General features: G+C 40.5%; 1 protein-coding gene across 1 annotated transcript in view; it reads right to left on the bottom strand.

The window, feature by feature from the left end:
* Positions 1-1,220: 1,220 nt before the first annotated feature.
* Positions 1,221-19,286, bottom strand: part of lamc3 (laminin, gamma 3) — a 107,352-nt gene continuing 89,286 nt past the window's right edge. The window contains exons 13-28 of the mRNA XM_067574284.1: positions 18,374-18,562; positions 17,864-18,109; positions 16,519-16,672; positions 16,270-16,412; positions 15,920-16,098; positions 12,750-12,930; positions 11,397-11,641; positions 10,160-10,236; positions 9,688-9,822; positions 7,065-7,284; positions 6,416-6,562; positions 4,976-5,078; positions 4,265-4,467; positions 3,161-3,301; positions 2,949-3,048; positions 1,221-2,394 (exon numbers count right to left, since the gene is read on the bottom strand). Coding sequence (XP_067430385.1) covers positions 2,132-2,394; positions 2,949-3,048; positions 3,161-3,301; positions 4,265-4,467; positions 4,976-5,078; positions 6,416-6,562; positions 7,065-7,284; positions 9,688-9,822; positions 10,160-10,236; positions 11,397-11,641; positions 12,750-12,930; positions 15,920-16,098; positions 16,270-16,412; positions 16,519-16,672; positions 17,864-18,109; positions 18,374-18,562 — 2,726 coding nt within the window. The 3' untranslated portion in view covers positions 1,221-2,131. The remainder of the gene's footprint in view (positions 2,395-2,948; positions 3,049-3,160; positions 3,302-4,264; positions 4,468-4,975; positions 5,079-6,415; positions 6,563-7,064; positions 7,285-9,687; positions 9,823-10,159; positions 10,237-11,396; positions 11,642-12,749; positions 12,931-15,919; positions 16,099-16,269; positions 16,413-16,518; positions 16,673-17,863; positions 18,110-18,373; positions 18,563-19,286) is intronic.

Here is a 19,286-nt window from a genome sequence, read left to right as displayed (position 1 = left end):
ACATCCAACCAGGAAGAATGCTGCAATGAATATTGTAATTAAGTAAGATATTCTGAATATGTCGCCACTTGATAGTTATCCTCAAATTTTGAGTTCATTTTCATATTGTAATGACACTCACCTCTACCTAGCTGCTAAACTGACTGAAAATGACATGATAATTACTTAAACTTTAGAGCTGCATTTGTTAACATCATGGATTTCCATGAATGCTCTGCTCTTTTCTGTGCTTCTATGTAATTTTTAATGGGGTATTTTACCAATCTCAAAATGACAAAATTCACTACCTTGATAGAGAGCTCAATAGAGAGACACTGCTCTGCTTCTTTGACCTTGCACAACATACGGTACCTCTGCATTTGATATGTCAAAAAAGGTAAATGGCTGACTACAAATGTTATAAAATATTGAATTGGAGTAAGGCTCAAGGCTACAATCGATAGATGGACTGATATCTGGCTAAGCAACAAAGAGAGCACAATACAAAAAGAACATTCTGACTTCACAATGATCAAAGTACATGTTGGAATTAAAGGAATACTTTTTCTGACATTTTGGGAAATATGTTTATTTGCTTTCTTGTTGAAGATCGATGCCACTCTCATATTTGTCTGTTAAATCTGAAACTACAGGTGGCAGCTGAGTAGCTTAGTACAAAGACTGTATGAGCAGTGGGAAACAACCTGCTCTGGCTCTGTCAAGGATAAAAAAACTACTAAAGCTCGCTAATGAAAATGTTATACTGTGTCTCAGTTGCCTAATTTGTATAAAAACTGAAGTCTTGTCAAGACTCTGGCGATCACTGCACCCATCCAAAAAACTGTCCGCAACAACAGTCCTGGTAAAACCACAACTTGATGCTTTTTTTGTATGGATTAAACAAATTAAATGTAATGAATTAATTAGTAGTGGAGGTGCTGGTGGCAAAAGTGTTGGCAAAATGTTTCAAACTCTGATGCTCCTGTGAAACACTGCCAAATTCAATTTTGAAAAACTAACACACCAAGTATGTTTTCAAAGGAATACTTAATTTATTGTTTTATGAACTGTTGCACTATGCAATGTGCACCATTGTAAAAAAAAAAAAAAAAAAAAATCACATGTGAGTAGCTCCTCCATTTCCACTGTGCACACTGTACAATAGAATCCACTAAAAATTGGAGACATTTTAGTATGCATGCTGGCCCTTTCAAGTACTGTATATTTTATTGTGTTGTGACTTTAATGTGAAGGCCTTTTATGCTCAAAACATGGTTAGAAGTAGTATATAATGTGTAACTGGGACATGGATGAGACCACTTGTTAAAGCCTGATCTCTGATTGGCTATTCAAAGTTCATGAAAAAAAAAAAAAAAATGTGTCTCTTACATAATAATAACATCACTTAATATGTCTTGTCAATACAATATTTCCAATACAAAGAGTTTTTACATTTTGGTACCAGGAACCAGACAGTGTGACAAACCCTGATGCTAAGACAGCGGATGTTTGATTATTTGATAGTAATGAGAGAAAGGACAAATGGAGAAGCCACAGAAACAGAGAGGTAGGCACTCTAAGAATCCCAAACAAAGGTTGTGTGCTGTTGAAGCCTGACCTGAACCCCACTGAGGCCAAAAAGACTAATTGTTAATTAAGCCGGGCTGATGAAAAGGAGCTCAAGTGTAAATGAATGTGTCAGTCTGGAGGAGCACTCAGACACACCTTTTACCCCCACAAAGGAAAATCAGCATTATTTTAAACTTGACAGTGCACTCCAGCAGTTTGGCTGGTTATTATTCATAGTGAAATTAAAGGTTGGATGTTGTTGGGTAAAAAAAGAGAGAGGTGGGGAAAAATGATAGAGAAAAATCACAAAGAAGTGGGAGGAATACTGGGTGTAAATCACGGGAGACAGAAGAAGAAGTCTGTGGCTTTTGGTGGAGATGTGTGTGTGTCAGTATAATACTGTGGTGGTAAAATAAATTGTACCTTGAGGCAAAAGTAAGAAAGAGGGAAGAATATGAAAGAATATCACAGACTTTTTTGAAGTAGAAGTAAAAAAATGACCACAGCCACCCCTTTTATTAACAAAATCCTCCCAGACTTTTCTGATGTTCAGCTGTTTTATCAATGACTTAATCCCAGTCATCTAGCCCCTGCCTGTCCCTGTGGCCTCAGGGCAGGACTGAGGCAGGTTTAAAGCAATGTCCCTGAGGCTGTCTCTCTCCTCCCTGATCTCCTTTAAGTCCTGTTCGATGAGGGACAGCTGGCTCTGTTGCTCTTTAGCAGCCGAATCCAGCTTCTGGATTTTGGAGCCCAGTGCCGGGCTCTCCACACTCCCACGGAGCATGCTCAGACGGCGCGCTGTCTCGTTCAAGATCCGGTCAAAGCGCTCCAGAGGCACGTTCCCATCTGGTCCCGGCATGCAAAAGGGAGGACAGATGGAGAAAGAAGAGAGCACAGACAGGAGCTTTAAAAGTTTGTGTTTTTCAGATCATGGTTCGTAAACGGCAGTCACACATCAGTAGTTTGAACGTTGGATCAGCCTGCATGATGACCTAATTACAGTGATTTGGTGATTATCCTCTCAAGCATGATAACATATTGACCACAAACTGCCAGATCCCCGCCGTTCTACAGTAGTTAATTCGTTAAATTGTACAATACATTATACAGGAAATAGTTGTGGGTTTAAATGAATAGGTCAGAAAATACAGAGCTGGACTCGTTTAATCCATTTAAATTTACCCACAAGAAAATCTTACTGGGCCCCGTGAACAGCAGTTAGTCTCGCTTTACTGTGGGGGTAAAAATCTGGGAAATATTTCCATGTTAAATGAGGCATTAAAAGCACAGAGCTCCTTTGTGATCTGACATTTAAGCTGTAATGAAGATTTATGACTTTCATAGACATAGAAGACTAAAAAGTAGCCACGGTGAAAATCATCTATAGGACAGTGACTTACCGATCTTGTTGATTAGCTCGGTTAGTCTCATAGAATAGTCCTCCAACTGGAGCTTGGCTGCCTCCATGTTTTCCTTTACGCTGGTCAGGGACACCTCAGGCTGAGAATAAAAAGACATAGTCTAGAAACAATCTTTCAAGTTGCACAGAGGAAGCACAGATCAATATGAATAGATTCTGCTGTTCAAACATGTATATGGCTGTGTTAAGTACCTCTGTGGTGATGTGGGTGTTTGCTCTGCTGGTTAGCGTCTCCTGCTCAGCCAGCTGGTGGAGAGCAGAGTCTATATGGGAGCTAAGGTGAGCAGATGCAGTCTTGCTATGCTTGGCCTTGGTCAGAATGGCCTTTGATTCCTGCACACAAACGAAAGAAGAAAACAGAATTGAGAAAAGCCAAAGATATGCTGTTTACTGGGATACTATTAGGATACTACTAAAGGATAATTTCAGTTTGTTTCAACCTGTTGTATTTTCCATAAATGTGGCCACTGTGGCTCTACAGCGTATGGGTCATGCTAACTTCAACCACCAGCTCCATTATGGAGATTCTGGGAAACAAGGACTCGCTCAAAACAATGAAACAATGTATATCAGGGCAAGTTTCTGAGCCTCCTACAGTTTTCCAAATAAACATGATTTTCACATGAATCATTTCAATAGTTTGTCTCTGAGTCAGAGCAAAAGTAAACACAGAAAGTAGCCACCTGGAACGGCTATTATGGCTGACTGCAGAGGGATCTGCATCCCGCAGGCTACTTGTGTGACAATTTACACGTGTTAGGCTGTGGCAAGCTTTCCATTTAGAGTGACTTCATGCTGGAGAAGTACATGAGATAAAACGTTGTGCCTGCAAATTTCCGCATTACGAGAATGAAATGACAAAACAAACAGTGCATTCTTTCATGGACTATTGCTATATGATAGAGAATTAGATACATCGCATATCGTTGGTTGGATATCCTTTACCTATTGCCAGAGCTATTACAATTCATCCAAATTTTATGTGAAACTCCAAACGAAAAATGTAAACCTCATGGTGGCACACCATGAAAAGTCATCACAGTCATTAGGATTCATCTTTTTGGCACCATAGATACCTGTACTAAATTTCATGGATAGCCATCCAATAGTTTTTGAGATGTTTCACAAAAAAACCTCAGAAGAAAAGTCAAGGGATCACCACAGGCAAAAGAATTCATCCTCTGGGGATCGTGAAAGTCTGTACAAATTGCCAAGGTGATCCATCTAATAGCTTCTGAGATTTTTCAGTTTGGACCAAAATGGTGGACCAACTGACAATACACACACACACTGTACCTTTTCCACAGCATTTGCAGTGTGTTCTGCCTTCTTCGAGATATTGCTGGAGAGGCTGGAGTTCTCCAGAGCTGGTTTTAGCATCTCGTCAATTTGTGAGACCTTTTTCTTCACATCAGCTAGAGCCTTTTCCCTAAGGGGTCTCTCCTTCTTCATTGCAACCTTGGTCTGGTTCTGCAGACGGGGCCAGTCCCTTACCATGTCTGAGTGGAGATAAGTAACAAAGTAGATTGCAGGATTAAGATGGCTTCAAGGCTGTTTCAATTTCTAAAAAGTTTGATTCAAATGAGTCATTGTTTACTGGCTGAATTTCACAAGGAATTTATTCTGCTTATTCCTTCTTACTTTACTATATCAATGAAAAGTCAGAGGAGACAAAATCACTTAAGATTTTCTTCATGAATCATAAACAGCCGACATTTTCATTCAAGAAGTCGATGCTATCAAAATTCTCAAAGCTTTCTGCATTTTGCACGTAAGCTGCCGCTGCATCCAATACATGACAAGTGAGTCAAAACATTACAATCACAATGACATATTTATTATAGTAATACTTGAGTCTGTAGCTTTTATGTTTGTTTTCATTCTCAGTATTTGACATTTCAATTTGAGGAGAATAATTCAGTCGGATGTTGAACAAAAATAACGATGCTAGACAGAGAGAGAGAGTGTGAGAAGAGAAAGAAGACAGATAGATAGATAGAGACTCACGTTCTAGTTGTCTGTGCAGGCTGATGGCCTCTGATTCCACCTCTTTCCCTGACACCACGGCCGACACAGCCATGGCCTTGGTCTCTTGAGTGTGAGCATGCAGCTTGAGAGAGAAAAACGTGTATTAAAAAGTGTGCAACAACAGGTATACACAGGTGGTGTAAACTGCAAGGATGACAGCACATGGTCAAACCAATAAACACTCAACATATCTGGACATAAAACTACATACTGCAGTAAATTGTAGACTTGAAAATATGCCTCAACAGCAGCTCAGTAGAGAGATTTTTAATTGGGACATTTTGCCTCTGGATTAATGAGGTCAAATCCTTGTTTTGTATGATTGATGTTCTTTTTATTTTAAAAAATAGATTACAGTGCAATATTTAGAGCTGCAACAATTAGTCGATTATTTGATTAGTTGATCGACAAAAACATGAAGCTTTTCTTTTGGCATACATAAACTAATCTTTGGATTTTGGAATGTTGTTTGGATAAAACAAGATATTTGAATGTTATAAGGAGCATTTTTCACTATGTTCTGACAGACAAAACTATTAATCATGACAATAATCGTCAGTTTAATCAATAGTTAAAGTATTTTTTATTTGCAGCCGTAGTAATATTCAAGATGTCCAGTGCCAAGTGTTCCTGATGTACAAGGAAAGATGGTCTGTTGATGTTTGGTATAAACCTAAATAAGAATATTTTGTCTGATGAAAAACATTAACAGTGTGGAGTCTTACATGAAGCAGAATTAATCCTAAAAAGTCAAAGATCTCTGTGTGCACAGTGCCGTTCAGGTACATTACCTGTGGCTATAGAAACATGCAGGTTCACTGGTTCCCCTGAAGAGAAAAGACTGTGTTTGCTATGTGATTTAGGTGATAAGGGCTACAATATTTTCCCAGGATTATAAGAAACTTGAGCTGTGTTTTAAGGAAGGGAACCTTTTGCGTGTCTGTTTTTTATTTCTTTCCGTCCATTTCCTTTACCACTTATCCTCTAGAGGGTCGCAGGGGAGCTGGAGCCAATCTCAGCTGACATTGGGCGAGAGGCGGGATGCACCCTAGACAGTCGCCAGTCAATCACAGGGCTAACAAACAGTATAGAGACAGACAACTATTCATGCTCACATTCACACATATGGGCAATTTAGAGCCACCAATTAACCTAGCCTGCATATTTTTGTTCTGTGAGAGGAAGCCGGAGTACCTGTAGAGAACCCAAGCAGGCATGGGAAGAACATGCAAACTCCACACAGCTGGCCAGTGAGCTCCAACCCAGAACCCTCTTACTGTGAGATGACAGTGCTAACCACTGCACCACCATGCTGCCTGTTCCTATATGTCTGTTTTATTTGTTTATGATTATTATTATTTATTTGTAGAGCATGATACAGAAGAAGTTCTTTGTTTTCAATGCAGTGTAAGTAGTCACCTCAGTGATGTTATTCACAGTCTCCAGGTTCTTATTAACAGTCTGTATAAGAGGCTCCATCTCATCTCTGATCTTGCCGATGAGATTGTCTTTGGTCTGAATGTGCTGGTCCAGCTCTTCTTTCTTTTTTAGCAGGTCCTCGCCCCACTAAACAGGAAGCAGGAAAACAAAATTGTAATGCTTTGGTTAAAAAAAAACTCCCATTTTGCAAAAAGGTTCGGTCTTTATTTTGCTATTTATGGAGGGCACATTAGCCTGTTTTTATGTCGTTTTATAGTGTTTTGTCTGCACAGATACTGTAGCCTATGCTGCAGTGGTTAATCACCCTCCTCTGGAACAACATGTACCCCCATGAGCAGCAGATCCTGCCAGAATCTTTTCTCCTGTGCCTACTCAGTGTCCCTCTCTGCTTGCCAAATGTTAAATCAAGAAAAAAAAGGAAGTGGAGTTAACTGCCCACCCTTTAAACATGACAGATACTTGTATGTCTATATAAGCCTTGTGAAATGAGCCGGAATTGTTACTTATATATAATGTGCAGCTATCATGTTCGCTCAAAGTAGACAAAATTACTCACTCATTGGTCTATAATGTAACATAATCATGGTTTGAATTCCATTTGTACCCTGCAGGTGCTGTCCAAACTGACCTCTGTTGCATGGTTGGCTGGATGTGTTTGGTTGAGCTGTGTTTGGTCAGGCTCTGGTGATGGGTTGGCATCTGTCAGAGCCAGTTGATGTAAAGATGATGTGATGTTACCCAGGGCGAGCTTGAAACCAGCAGCTTCCTCCTCCAGTGCCAGCTGTTTGGCAATGGTATCATTCACCTGCACAGTCAGGTTCTCCTTCTGCTGCTGCATTCGTGTTATTCTGAGACGAAAGAGGTGGAGAAAGATAATAAAATATAACGTAATACTATGTCTCTATTACTATCAGGAGGTCTCTTGTTCATTTGATCGATTAGCTGTAAGATAGGTGAAATCAGATACATATGCTGCAGACTTATTAGAGCCACGTATATTTCGCATCATTCAGCACGTTCTGTTTCATGTCTTAGGTGAGACAAAGCATCATGCTGTGTCAAAATGAAATCAATATAAATATGGGAATAAGACAGCGGGGCTTGTCGAGTGAGTAAAGAGGAGTAAAGAGAAGGCGACATTGTGCAAAGAAAGTATGATGAATTCATGAAAGGTGTTAGGCACAGTGGAGTGCCATTTTTATCACCTCCACTGCTGTAATGATATTCAATCTGTTGTGCCTCAACAAAGCTGATACAGAGAAATCACAGTATGTGTCACTCCAGCCCCCCCCCCCCCCCCCCCCCCCACACACACACATCTTGTGTTCACAATGAGCACATACGGTTCTCTTGGGTTGCTAAAAACTATTCATGTTCACAATAATTAATTTAAAAATGTTTGGTAGACTACTGGTGTAATATTGTGCTTTGAAGTATTTTCTATGCTCTAAACATGGCTATTGTAACAAAGTCGCACACTTAAATGACAAATAGGTTGTTTGTAAGAGCTTTTTAAAACAACCCATATGGTAAAAACCTGGTTAAAGGAATCGTTTTGTGTGATAATTCACTTTTTTTTTTTTCAAAGAGTTAGATGAAAAGATGGATACCACTCTTATCTCCATACGCTACATATGAAGCTTGAGCCAGCAGACGGTTAGCTTAGCAGAAAGGCTGTAAGTAGGGAAGAAATAGTTACAGCATGTAACTATTTTTTTGAAAATAGTGAGCTCGAGAGGTGTTGGTAGATTTTTTTACCTTTGGACAGAGCCAGGCTAGCTTCTTCCATCGTCATTATAGTTATTATATCAAAGTCCCCCTCCACTCAAAAACGTGTCTTTTCACTTAAATGTTTGAGCTTCACTGTGCGGAATGATGTATGTGCAGAGTTTGACAGCAAAAGTCTTTTTTTTTCACATTCATCTGCTGAAGGGGGAAAGTTTCTCACCTTTAATTTCATTTTAAGACGTGTATTTATGAGTAAAATTTGTGAAATCACAACTAGTCGTGGTCCAGTCTGCAACATACACAACATGTGCAATATAGTAACTTAAAGCCTCTAGTGCACATACACTGAGAATGGACTTTTCAGTGAAGTAGCAGACATCTTCTATCCAACAGTTTGAAAATCAAAAATATTCATAGATTCAGGATTTTTCAGGGAGGGAGAAAGAGTAGATTTCATTGTGAGGAAAACATATTGTAATTCCAAGCAAAGTATTTTTATATGTCTTAAAAAAATGTCTGGAGAGGATCTTTAAACTAAGCTAACCACCTGCTGGCTGTAGTTTCATATGGGAGTAGTATCAATTGTTTCATCTAACTCAAGAAAGCACATTTCTCAAAATGTCAAACTATTCTTTTAACTAAAGGCAACTGAAAGGATAGGGAAAGTTCTGCTTTTGCTTCTACTGAATGTGGTAATAAATAAGCAATTGGGCCATTTCTCTAGTCACTATTTGCACAAGAAGTTGAAGAACAAACAAATTACAGTGAAGAGTCTCAAATACTGTTAAAGAAACTGGTCTTAAATGGGACCTAGTAACACACGCCTATTGTTAGTGACTGGTTGAATACTTTTGTCACTCTTGTCACTGGATAGCTGCCCATAAAATGCATGTGATCTCCTTAAGTACCAACACATTGGGAAATATGTATGGGGAAATGCAATTTTATACCGTCCATCTGTGCATAAACTGCTCAGTTCACATCCTATAAAGTGACACACACACACACACATATATATGCTCAGACATTGTCGTACAACAGTGCTCAAAAGATTAACAGAACTCTCCTGAACCAAGCTGACTACTGTTAGAAGAGGGTAATCAATTTTGAGTTCCTCGCTTCTTGCTCTCATCATGGCCACCGGAGGGCTTTTTGCATCATTCTGTCTAGAATTCAGGATAATCCTCAGAGCAATCACACGCTAGGAGATGCAGCGAGCGTGCGGCAAATCCAAGAAAGCAATAGGCTTACAGCGGAGAGAAGCCGTCCCCCTGTGGCTAAATGTCTTACTCCTAAACTCTAGTGTGCTTTAAAAGGCCGCTGTGAAGAAGAGGACCTTGAGCTGTAATACAGGGATAGGTGTGCTTTGTTAGAAATATACTGAGAGAGCCCAATAATCCAGGGAGTCATGCAGCTTGTTGGGATTTTGCAATAAAGGATGCTTTATGCGAATGGGAGGCATTCTTTTTGTTTGTGCTTGTCTGCGTGGGCGTGTGTTTGGGTTGGGTTTTTTGTGTGCTCACTGCTCCGTTAGTTTCCTGATGTACTCCTCTGTGGAGTTGTCCTGCAGTAGATCCATCAGGAAACTGAAGGTCTGCTCCGAGGCTCTTACCGCCCTGCTGGCTATGGCCTCAATGTTGTCTGCCGTTTCTGTGTGACTAAGAGGGAGGGCAAAAGGAAGACAAAGTGAAAGGAGGAGAAAATGGAGAAAGTGAGTAACATAGAATAACAGACCATTACAACTGCCTGAGGTGAGACGAAATGGATTTCAGCATCGATGACTTCCCCTCACTGGCTCTCCAGTCCAGATTTCTGTAACTACTTTCTGTAATAGTGCTGCATACACTGAGCAGCCGAGGGCATCGATTCACAGTGGCCTAACCACAATGTAAGTGACAAGCTAAAAGAAGGAAGCCAGGAGAGATGAAATTCCAGCGATTACTACTGCAGTCTTTGCTCATAATTGGCCACTAAAAGTCCACTGACCTGACTTACCTTTTCTTTAGCACCTGTGAGTCATTGACCATGATGTTCCATTTGTTAGGTCCTGAGGCCGCCTCAAAAGGAATGTTCTATGAAAAAAATAGAGAGAGGAAAGCAACATGCTGAGAATTTCTAAGAACAGGAAAAAAACTATGGCTCTGGCCTTGAAGAGACTTGAAACTGTTTTGACATGTTTAATTGAATCACATGAACTGAAGTCTCCATCTAATGAATAACGGATTTCCACACGACAGCTGATTCGAGAGTTTTTTTTTTTGGATCCAGGGCTGTTTGCTCGAAGAAATTTGGATCAGTGTGAAAGCTGATTTAAAAATCTGGGAGCGGTCCAGAAAAAGCAGGCATGGGTCTGCCTCAGAATTGTGATCTGGGCTGTGCTTGAAATTTTGCAAATAATGAAACTCGTCTAACGAATCTCTACATTTAAATATATGTATTCAGAGAGATTCAAAACAGGGACATATGGGAAAAAAAATCACCCCCCAAAATAAATCCCCTGAAGTTTAGTCCTGATAAATGTAATGTGTATACAGTTGAATGCAGAATCCTTCCCCGAGTGACATTTAATTTGAGGAAATGCAAATAAAAATGGGAAAACAGAATCAACAATTGACACACTAGCGTTTTTTTCTTCATTTTGGGGGGCTGCTCTGCTTATTAATATGGAATTAAATTGCTGCTGCTTCAGGCTTACCCAAGTGATAAGGGCTACGGAGGTGCAGTGCACTATGTCTGTTCACACACACACACACACACACACACACGCACACACACACACACACATAATCAGAAATAGAAAGCTATATATTGGCAAAACAAGCTTTCTCATCTCCTCAAACCTGAATAATGTGGCAGCAGTATCCATAATAGATTCCTGTGAGCATCGTGGAGAGACAGTGAAAAGCCTTCCGGTGGGTGAAGAACAAGTTGTTAATTTTAGCCACTTGCCAGTCAGAATGAGGAGGGTGGAGGGGAGTTGGGGTAAGAAATATTGTTTTGCTTTGGGGGATCTTTGTGGATCTATACAGAGGAGCTCCACCAAGAGTAGTAAACTGCAGCATCCCATAATAAGGACAAGAAAATCAATCGTGTTACATACAATATCAGCATGCTTGAGGAACGGGTGAACGATAGCAATTTCACCATCCAGGGCATTTTATGCCTAAAACACATGTAACCTATGTGGACAATTAACAGAACTTTGGGGATATGGTACGTTTGATTTGCCTACCATGTTGTCCAGGTCCAGTGTTGCTTGCTTTAGCTGCGTCTGAGATGCTCTGATCACGGACACAGTCTGTGTGAAGGTTTGACAAACATCGCTGCTCCCCTCATCCTTCCTCCTCTCCTTACCCTCTTCCTCTCTCATGCTGATGCTGCAGTTCAAAGTAGATGTAATGCCATCAAGCTGGGCTAAGAGTGTGCCTGTAGAAGCTTCCAGCAAGGAAAATTGTTTTATGAAGGCCTCCCGTGCTTCTGAAAGAACAAAGAACATAAAGCAAATAAAACCATATTAAGTCCTTCACGGATTATTTTGCCAAGAATGTTATTTCTCCGACTCTTTGTGGGTAGAAAGCTGTACTTTTGTACTCTCTTATTTACTGTGTGTGGATTCAGACTCTCGTCCTGCCTGTCTATCTGTTTGTCGTCAGATACATAACATAAACAAATAGAATTCTGTCCAGGTGTTAACGCATTTGTCACAGTCTCTCTTTGCATTCTGCACTGTTTTCTAGTATAACTGGTGTCATAGCCAGTCTGGAGCCAAATACAATTAGTACAATTCGTCTGGATGTTTGTTGCTTCATTTGGTGACATTTTGCTCGTCTCCGTGTCTTATAAAATGAGTGACAACAAGTGTGTGTGTGTCCCAGTGTGTGCTCTGTTGCCTCTGTGTTCCCACACACTGAGCCTGTCGCTCCCACGTACTCATTAAATCATTATTGGGCCACCCAGTGTCTTAAAGAGCATGGCTGGTAAGTGTGTGTGTGTGTGTATAAGTATGTGGGTGTTGGGAGGGGGATTTTTATCGTGATTGCAACTATAATCATAATAAACCAGGGATTAGAGATGCACTGCCTGTCATATAAATAGGTATTAAGTTGGTCACACAGCGCCTTGTTCTATATTGTTATGATTTGTCTCCATTTGGCCTGTGCAGCTGAGCCTGTAACCCTTTTCCCCTCCAAAGATAATGAGGATATATCAGCATTGTGTTAAAGTAATTGGGAGAGGTTTGTAATGTTGCCTGCTTCCTGATTTAATCGCTTTGTTTTGCTTTATCTGCAACAGCGTCACACTGAGGAGACACAGACAGAGTAACAGCCCATTTGCTTAACGCTGGGGGCGGTTACATGTCAAATTTCTTAGCCATGCTTGCCTTGTGTGTCTTGTATGTACTGATATGGCATGTAATCATCTTACAGCCAAAACAGGACACAATAGCTACAACGGTGCACAAGTGAGCGTCACATTTCACAAAGCGAAGGCTGCCAGATGTCTTTCGAGGTGTTATGGCCACATAGGAAACATTAAAAGGAGTGACAGACCAAGTGGAATTATCTCGGCTTCTGGCTGATGTTACCTTGGAAGGCCAGAAAATCCTCCAGAGCATTGGGTAGAGTATCCTCCCCCTGGTGCTCATGCCTGTAAAGCCTGCCCATGTGATACTTCAGCAGGTGGTGCTGCTTCCCAAATCTACCTCTGCAATCAAAGAGAGCCAGGAGCTTCTCCAAATCCTGCAGACGAGTCCTCAGCTTTTCTGCCTGTAATAGCACAGAGATTTATAACTCACGGTGTCAATGAGAATACAGATTTTAGAAGACCAAAAGAAAAGAAAAGGGCTACAACTACAAATACCACAATAAAATATCCATCCATCTAGATCTGTATTTATTTATTCAGAAACAGGGATTGTGATAGTACTCTGATTCTTGGTACACCATAACTTCATTCTATTATATATCATATTTCAACAAAAGCAATGAATAAATGAATATCAACCACGAGATAAGGATAGAATACAGTTTTCATATCCGCATCTACTCGCGCTGTTCTCTTCAAAGCATGCGGACGAAGAAAGCATTTCAGTTGATAACTAGATTAGACATCTTAGAGAATGGAAGTCCAGGTCTGAAAATGTAATGACGGTGCTGTCATTCAGTGGCTACAATTTGTTGACCCTGGCAGTTAAATGGTCCAGACTTATGAGAAGAGCCTGTAATCTCACTGTGGTCACACCTCTTTTCCAAACCAGGAGGTATGCTGCACGTGATGCTCATGTAGCACATTATCAGGTGTGTTCTTTGTTAGCAGAAATACCAGTAATTGCTGATCATATTAGTTAGCATCCATGGTGTTAATGAGCTCACATTTTCAGTCCAGTCATTTTCACAACATGCAACTTTATAAAAAAAAAAAATATATTGTGCTTCTCTGAGATGATTCATGCTCGCCTTTGAACAAGTACCATATATATATTCTTCATTATTTTATCCCATTCTTTATGTCACTGTTTTCCAGTTTCCTTTAAATATCCCCCTTGATCATTGATCACACATCGCTGTCTTTTTCAACCTTCCTCTCTTTGTGCTTGTTAGTCTTTTTCCTTCCTGTGTGTGAGCCAGAGGAAAATGTGAGCAGAAAGATAGAGAGTGGGAGAGGCAGAAAGGGAGAGCTAGGGGAGAATGAGGACAGTGAGAGTAATTGCTGGTGTTCAGAGCAGACAAGGCTTGGGATGTTCACTGAATTGCTAACACTGTGGAAATCACAGCATGCATTCACACAGGTACAAGGCGGTCCAGGGAGAACACACAGCCACTTTAGCCAGAACAAGAATATGTACACAGAAAAGACAGAACATGTCGGTGGTATTGGATTGGTCTCAGAAGGCAAATCCACGGACGGAGCACCTTAGCATACAGACGTGGGTTGCAACAAATCTAAAGGGACAGAAAGAAGCTGCACAGGAGATCATTAGGGCAAATGTCTCTTTCTGTTTCACTGCACATCCACAGTTTACTTGCAATCTACTAATACAAAGGTGCCATATGTTTGTCATGAGCTTCTACAAAGGCAGGGTGTGCTGGGGGACTATGCTATTTCAAGAACAATTTTCACTTCACAATAGCAAGAGCCAAGACACAATCTATACTTAATGTAAGCATGCAAAACAGACATATAATTATGTGCAGCAACATGTAACACATACATTTATAAACGTGAAAATGAACATAGAAAAAAATTGATAAAGATGAAATTCAGTACATTTACTCAAGTAGTGTGCTCCACAATTTTGAGATACTTACCTTAACTTGAATATAGTATTTTGTAAAATGATGCACTTTCCCCCTCCATTACATTTCAGAGGGAATTACGATACTTTCACACTACATTTATCTGACAGCTATAGTCACTTGTGCCTTTGCATATCGAGATTTTACAAGTAAAAACATCAGTGCTGTAACTAATTAATCAATTAGTTGATTAACATTCACTGGTTCCACCTCCTCAAATGTGAGATAACTGCATCTTTTCTCTATTTTAGATCAGTGTAAACGGATCTAAAACATTAGTAACTACTTTCTTTGGGTTCTGAATTGTTGGAGGGGCAAAACAAGCTATTTTAAGACATTGGATGATCATCAGAAAGTGCAGGCACATGCAATAATCTGCACAAATGACAAAAAAGTACCTGCACAGTGGTATGCTAGACTGCATACCACTCTACTATGACCTGCTGTGTTTAATTAAGATGATCTAGGAAGAGCTCATTTACTTGATTACATGTTGTATGGAAAACTACATGACTTCTGGTTGACTGATTCTCACCAATCAATCCATCTAATCATATGTTAATTTCACTGTACGCTACCTGCTCAGCACCAAATGGCACACACACAAAGTAAGCAACCAGTTGGTGAACATAAAGGGAGCATTTAGCCACTAAAGAGGCAAATATTTCTCTCAGGAGTTTGCTAACATGTTCGCTTATATCAACTTAAAAGGTAATAATATGTCAGTGTTGTGCTCACAGCTTGTTTCTGATGTCCCAAAAATCAGTTATTGGAGGTTTAAAGGGGACATAACATGTTCTTTCATTTATATTCTGTTATAATGTTGGATGTCTATTTCAAACGTAGTCAAAGTTCCAAAACTTGAAGTGAACATATGTAAAAATGCTCCATGAAAGTCAAAAACCAGGGATCCAACCTGCTCTGAACGTTTTCAAAATTACCTCTACTTCCTCATTGAACTGACATCAGATTGTTTGCGTACAAATGGCCTTCAGTTCTGTGGCCTTTGTTGCTAAGGTTGTTCCATGGGTTGTTCATGTTGTCCATTCGCATATTTCAGATATGTACATATGTATTTGGGAAGCTGAAGAAGTGAAAATGTACTACTATTGTTTGTTTAAGTAGTCTCTGGATGCAGCCTCTGGCAGCAACCAAATGAAAACAGAGTGGGCTCATTGGGAAGGGGTCATAAAAGAGACAGTAGCTAAAACGGCCTGTTTCAGACTGAGGCTGAACTGAGGGGCTTCATAAAGGGCCAGTATGAGACAAATAAGGAGTCTTTTGAAGTGTAAATCATGAAAGGATTTTTCAGTAGAGCCCCAGAATATAAATATTGACCTGGAAATGTGCATGATATGTCCCCTTTAAAGCTGATATGTGTTGAATTTGATTTTGGTGCCCATGTATTACAGTTCCCACACAAACACACATAAACAATCATAAACAACCATAAACTCACCTGCTTCTTGACAAGGCCATAGCAAACGGGGCATTCCTCACACTGGTGTGTGACTCTGTTGTGGAAATAGTTCAACTCACATTTGTCACACTTGTAACCCACAAAGCCCTGACGACAGTGGCAGGTACCGTTCCTGTGACACTGCATGGAAATGGAGCCCATAGGGTCACAGTTACAGGCTGGGAGAGAACAAAGGATAGCAGGACAGGACCACAATGAGATGGGAGAACAGCGGAGGAGCAGAGATAAACATTTAAACAGTTAGAAATGCCTTCATGTGTGATCTGTATTGGAGGATTAGAGGATGGTTTATAGTGCAGTTGTGATGCCTGAAGAAGTCAGTCTTGTACCTCTGCAACCTCGTGAGGAGAATCCAAAGAAGCCCACACGGCAAGACTCACACAGTCTCCCCTCTACTCCTGCACGACACACACACTGCCCTGTGATTGGATGACACGCGATGGACGATGAGCCAATTGGATTACACTTGCACCTAAAGGAGGAAGGAAAATAATGTCTTAATAACAGGTTTAGCTTGTAAGCTCTGCTGTTATATCTAATGAAACAAATCCACTGAACCGTGCAGGGGATCCCTTTACCTCTCACACCCTACACCGGGTTGGAGGTTGAAGAAGCCAACTTCACAATAACTGCAATCCCGCCCGGTCACATGACTGAGGCATCGGCAACTTCCTGTCTGAGGGTGGCATTCATCTACATGCCCAGAGGTTCCAGCAGGGTTGCAGCCGCACGCTTGAGAAGACAAAGAAAATTATTTCATTATTAACTTTAATTTTGTACATGTAGCACAGCAGTTGGCTATGAAGGTGTTTTTCTTGATTTGATCCCTGAGTGTTTGGAGGGTAAAGGGAGGACAGCACCGGGGAGGCTCATGGATCTCTCCCTGACATTGTTCTGTACAGAAGTTCAACTCAGTCAAATAAAGCTACAAAGGCAGACAGTGACCCAAAGAGTAATATCAGTGATGTGTTCATTTCTTGTAATACTTCACTTCTATCTGGGCTCACAGATAGAAGTGAAGTATTACAAGAAAATCAGAGAATGAAGACATCACAGCTATTACACTTCGGGTCACTGTCTGCCTTTGTAGCTTTATTTGACTGTTTCATTCACTTATACCTTTTCAAAATCTCTCAACCTGATGACTCTCTTTTTCTTTTTTTTGGCTATCCTTCTGAGCTATTTCTCAGCCATTTGTTCGCCCCATTTTCAGCTTTGGCCTTTCATGACTCAAGAGTTCTACACCTGACATATTTGATCTCCTGAACTGATTAATCAAGTCCTTTTGAATTCACTATTTTCTGGGTTCCTTTAAAATCTGAACCCAAGGCTGTGTAGACCTTAATGGTATTCACCCCAAATATCTTTGAAAATATTACTCTGTGGTAAACAGAACAATCTGAATCCTAACAGGGACTCTGTCATGCACATCTTGAGTGATAACTCAATTCAAGAATTCTTGAAGTGACGAATCATTAACATTTCAACATCTATATTTTTATTCTGGGGCTCTACTGGAATATCTTTGATGGATTTACAGTTCAAAAAACTCCTTATTTATCTTATACTGGCTCTTTATGCAGCCCCTCAGTTCAGCCTCTGTCTGAAACAGGTTGTTTTAACTCCTGTCTCTTTAAGGCTCTCTCCTCCCGATGAGCCCACTCTGTTCTGATTGACCAGCTTCCGGCAGCCCAATACTGCAGCGCAGTTTTGTTTTGGACCTTTGACCATGTTTAACATAGACATCTAACATCATAACAGTATAAAAATAACAGAAAATCACAAAAAGCATGATATGTCCCCTTTACCATTGTCAGCTTTGCATGTGTCTTTCAGAAATAAAATATATCTCTCAATAAAATATAAACATAATAAGAAATTAATTGACCAATGCTCCATCCCAGCCCCTCATGAGTTACTCACGTTTGCACTTCTGGCTAGTGGTCTGGTTCAGGGCATCGCCGTAGAAACCTCGCTGGCACCGCTCGCAGTGGTCACCCTCTGTGTGTCCCAGGCATTTCATACATCGCCCTGTGATGTGGTCACATATTCCCACTTCGTTAAAGTCCACGTTGCCATTACAGTCGCATCTCACACACGGCTGTACTGCCCCAGATTTTCCCAGTGGGTCACCATAGTAACCGTCTTCACACATCTGACAGCGCATCCCTACAAAGGGGGGGAAGATGAAAGAGATGTGCAGGAATTAGATGGATGACTGGGCAAGAACGATGTCAGAGGTCATCCACATGTCACCCCAGAGTCTATTATAATTAAAATACAGAGAAAATATATATCAAGTGTGTATTAATCGCAGGTGGTATATCTTTTCAGTATCAAGCTGTCTTGTGGAATTGTTCTTATCATTTTGTTTTTGACACAAAGTCCTTTTATACTGTGTGGTGCCATAAAAATTATTTAACATCATCTCACCTGTCTGTCCTGTAGGGCAGTTGGTACAGATCACCTGTCCTGACTCTGCAATTCGGATACAGCTGGTACGGCCCGGGCAAGGGCAAGGTTGACAATCACCAGGCGTGCCAATCAAAGCGTTGCCATAGTAACCATCCAGACAGTGTTCACAGGTCATCCCGACGGTGAAGTCTGAACACTCACACACACCTGAAACAATCAGAGGAGTTGTTTTTTTTTCACACTTTGGGCTCAACACAAATAGAGAGGGTGATGTTTCCTACATCACCAGCAGAGTGTGCTGTGTCTCTGACCATAACTGCAGCCACTCCATACAAATAAGAAAACATTCCCCACAGCCCACTGTGGAGAGCAGAATACGACTAAATTCACCCCGACTATAATTGCTTTGGGAAATACAGGAGCCAAATGCAGTCCGAAAGACCTTCAAGAAGTAAAGCAATTCCCCCACCAAGTGGGAGAGATTACCATTTCTATGAAGTCCTAAAAACAAACTGTTGTTTCAAAAGCCTTAGAAAAACAACTCACAGCTTTAAATCACTTAAAAGGATTTGTTCATGTACAACATGTGTTGATATACACGTATACGGCAACCACGTAACCAAATCCCTGATGAATTTTACTCAGTTTATTTTCATTCCTCATTGAGCCACATTTAAAATCCAGCAAACTATAGCAATGCTGAATGACATAACATGATAATCAGGGAAAATATATGAGTAGTGAGGAAACTGAAAGTGTCTAAGTGGATGTATGACTGGAAAACTGTTTAAAAACCCTGTCCCCTGCTGCAGTTCAGTGACCTGCAGTGACTCTAATGTCAGATTGAGATGATACACCCTTAAAACCTCCTCTGTGCTTGACAAGTTTGTGCAACAGCAACTTCTGAGATGAAAAAGTGAAATTTTTTACA

The sequence above is a fragment of the Thunnus thynnus genome, chromosome 19 (assembly GCF_963924715.1).
Source record: "Thunnus thynnus chromosome 19, fThuThy2.1, whole genome shotgun sequence".
Taxonomy (NCBI): Eukaryota; Metazoa; Chordata; class Actinopteri; order Scombriformes; family Scombridae; genus Thunnus; species Thunnus thynnus.
This window is presented reverse-complemented; position numbering and strand designations above follow the sequence as displayed.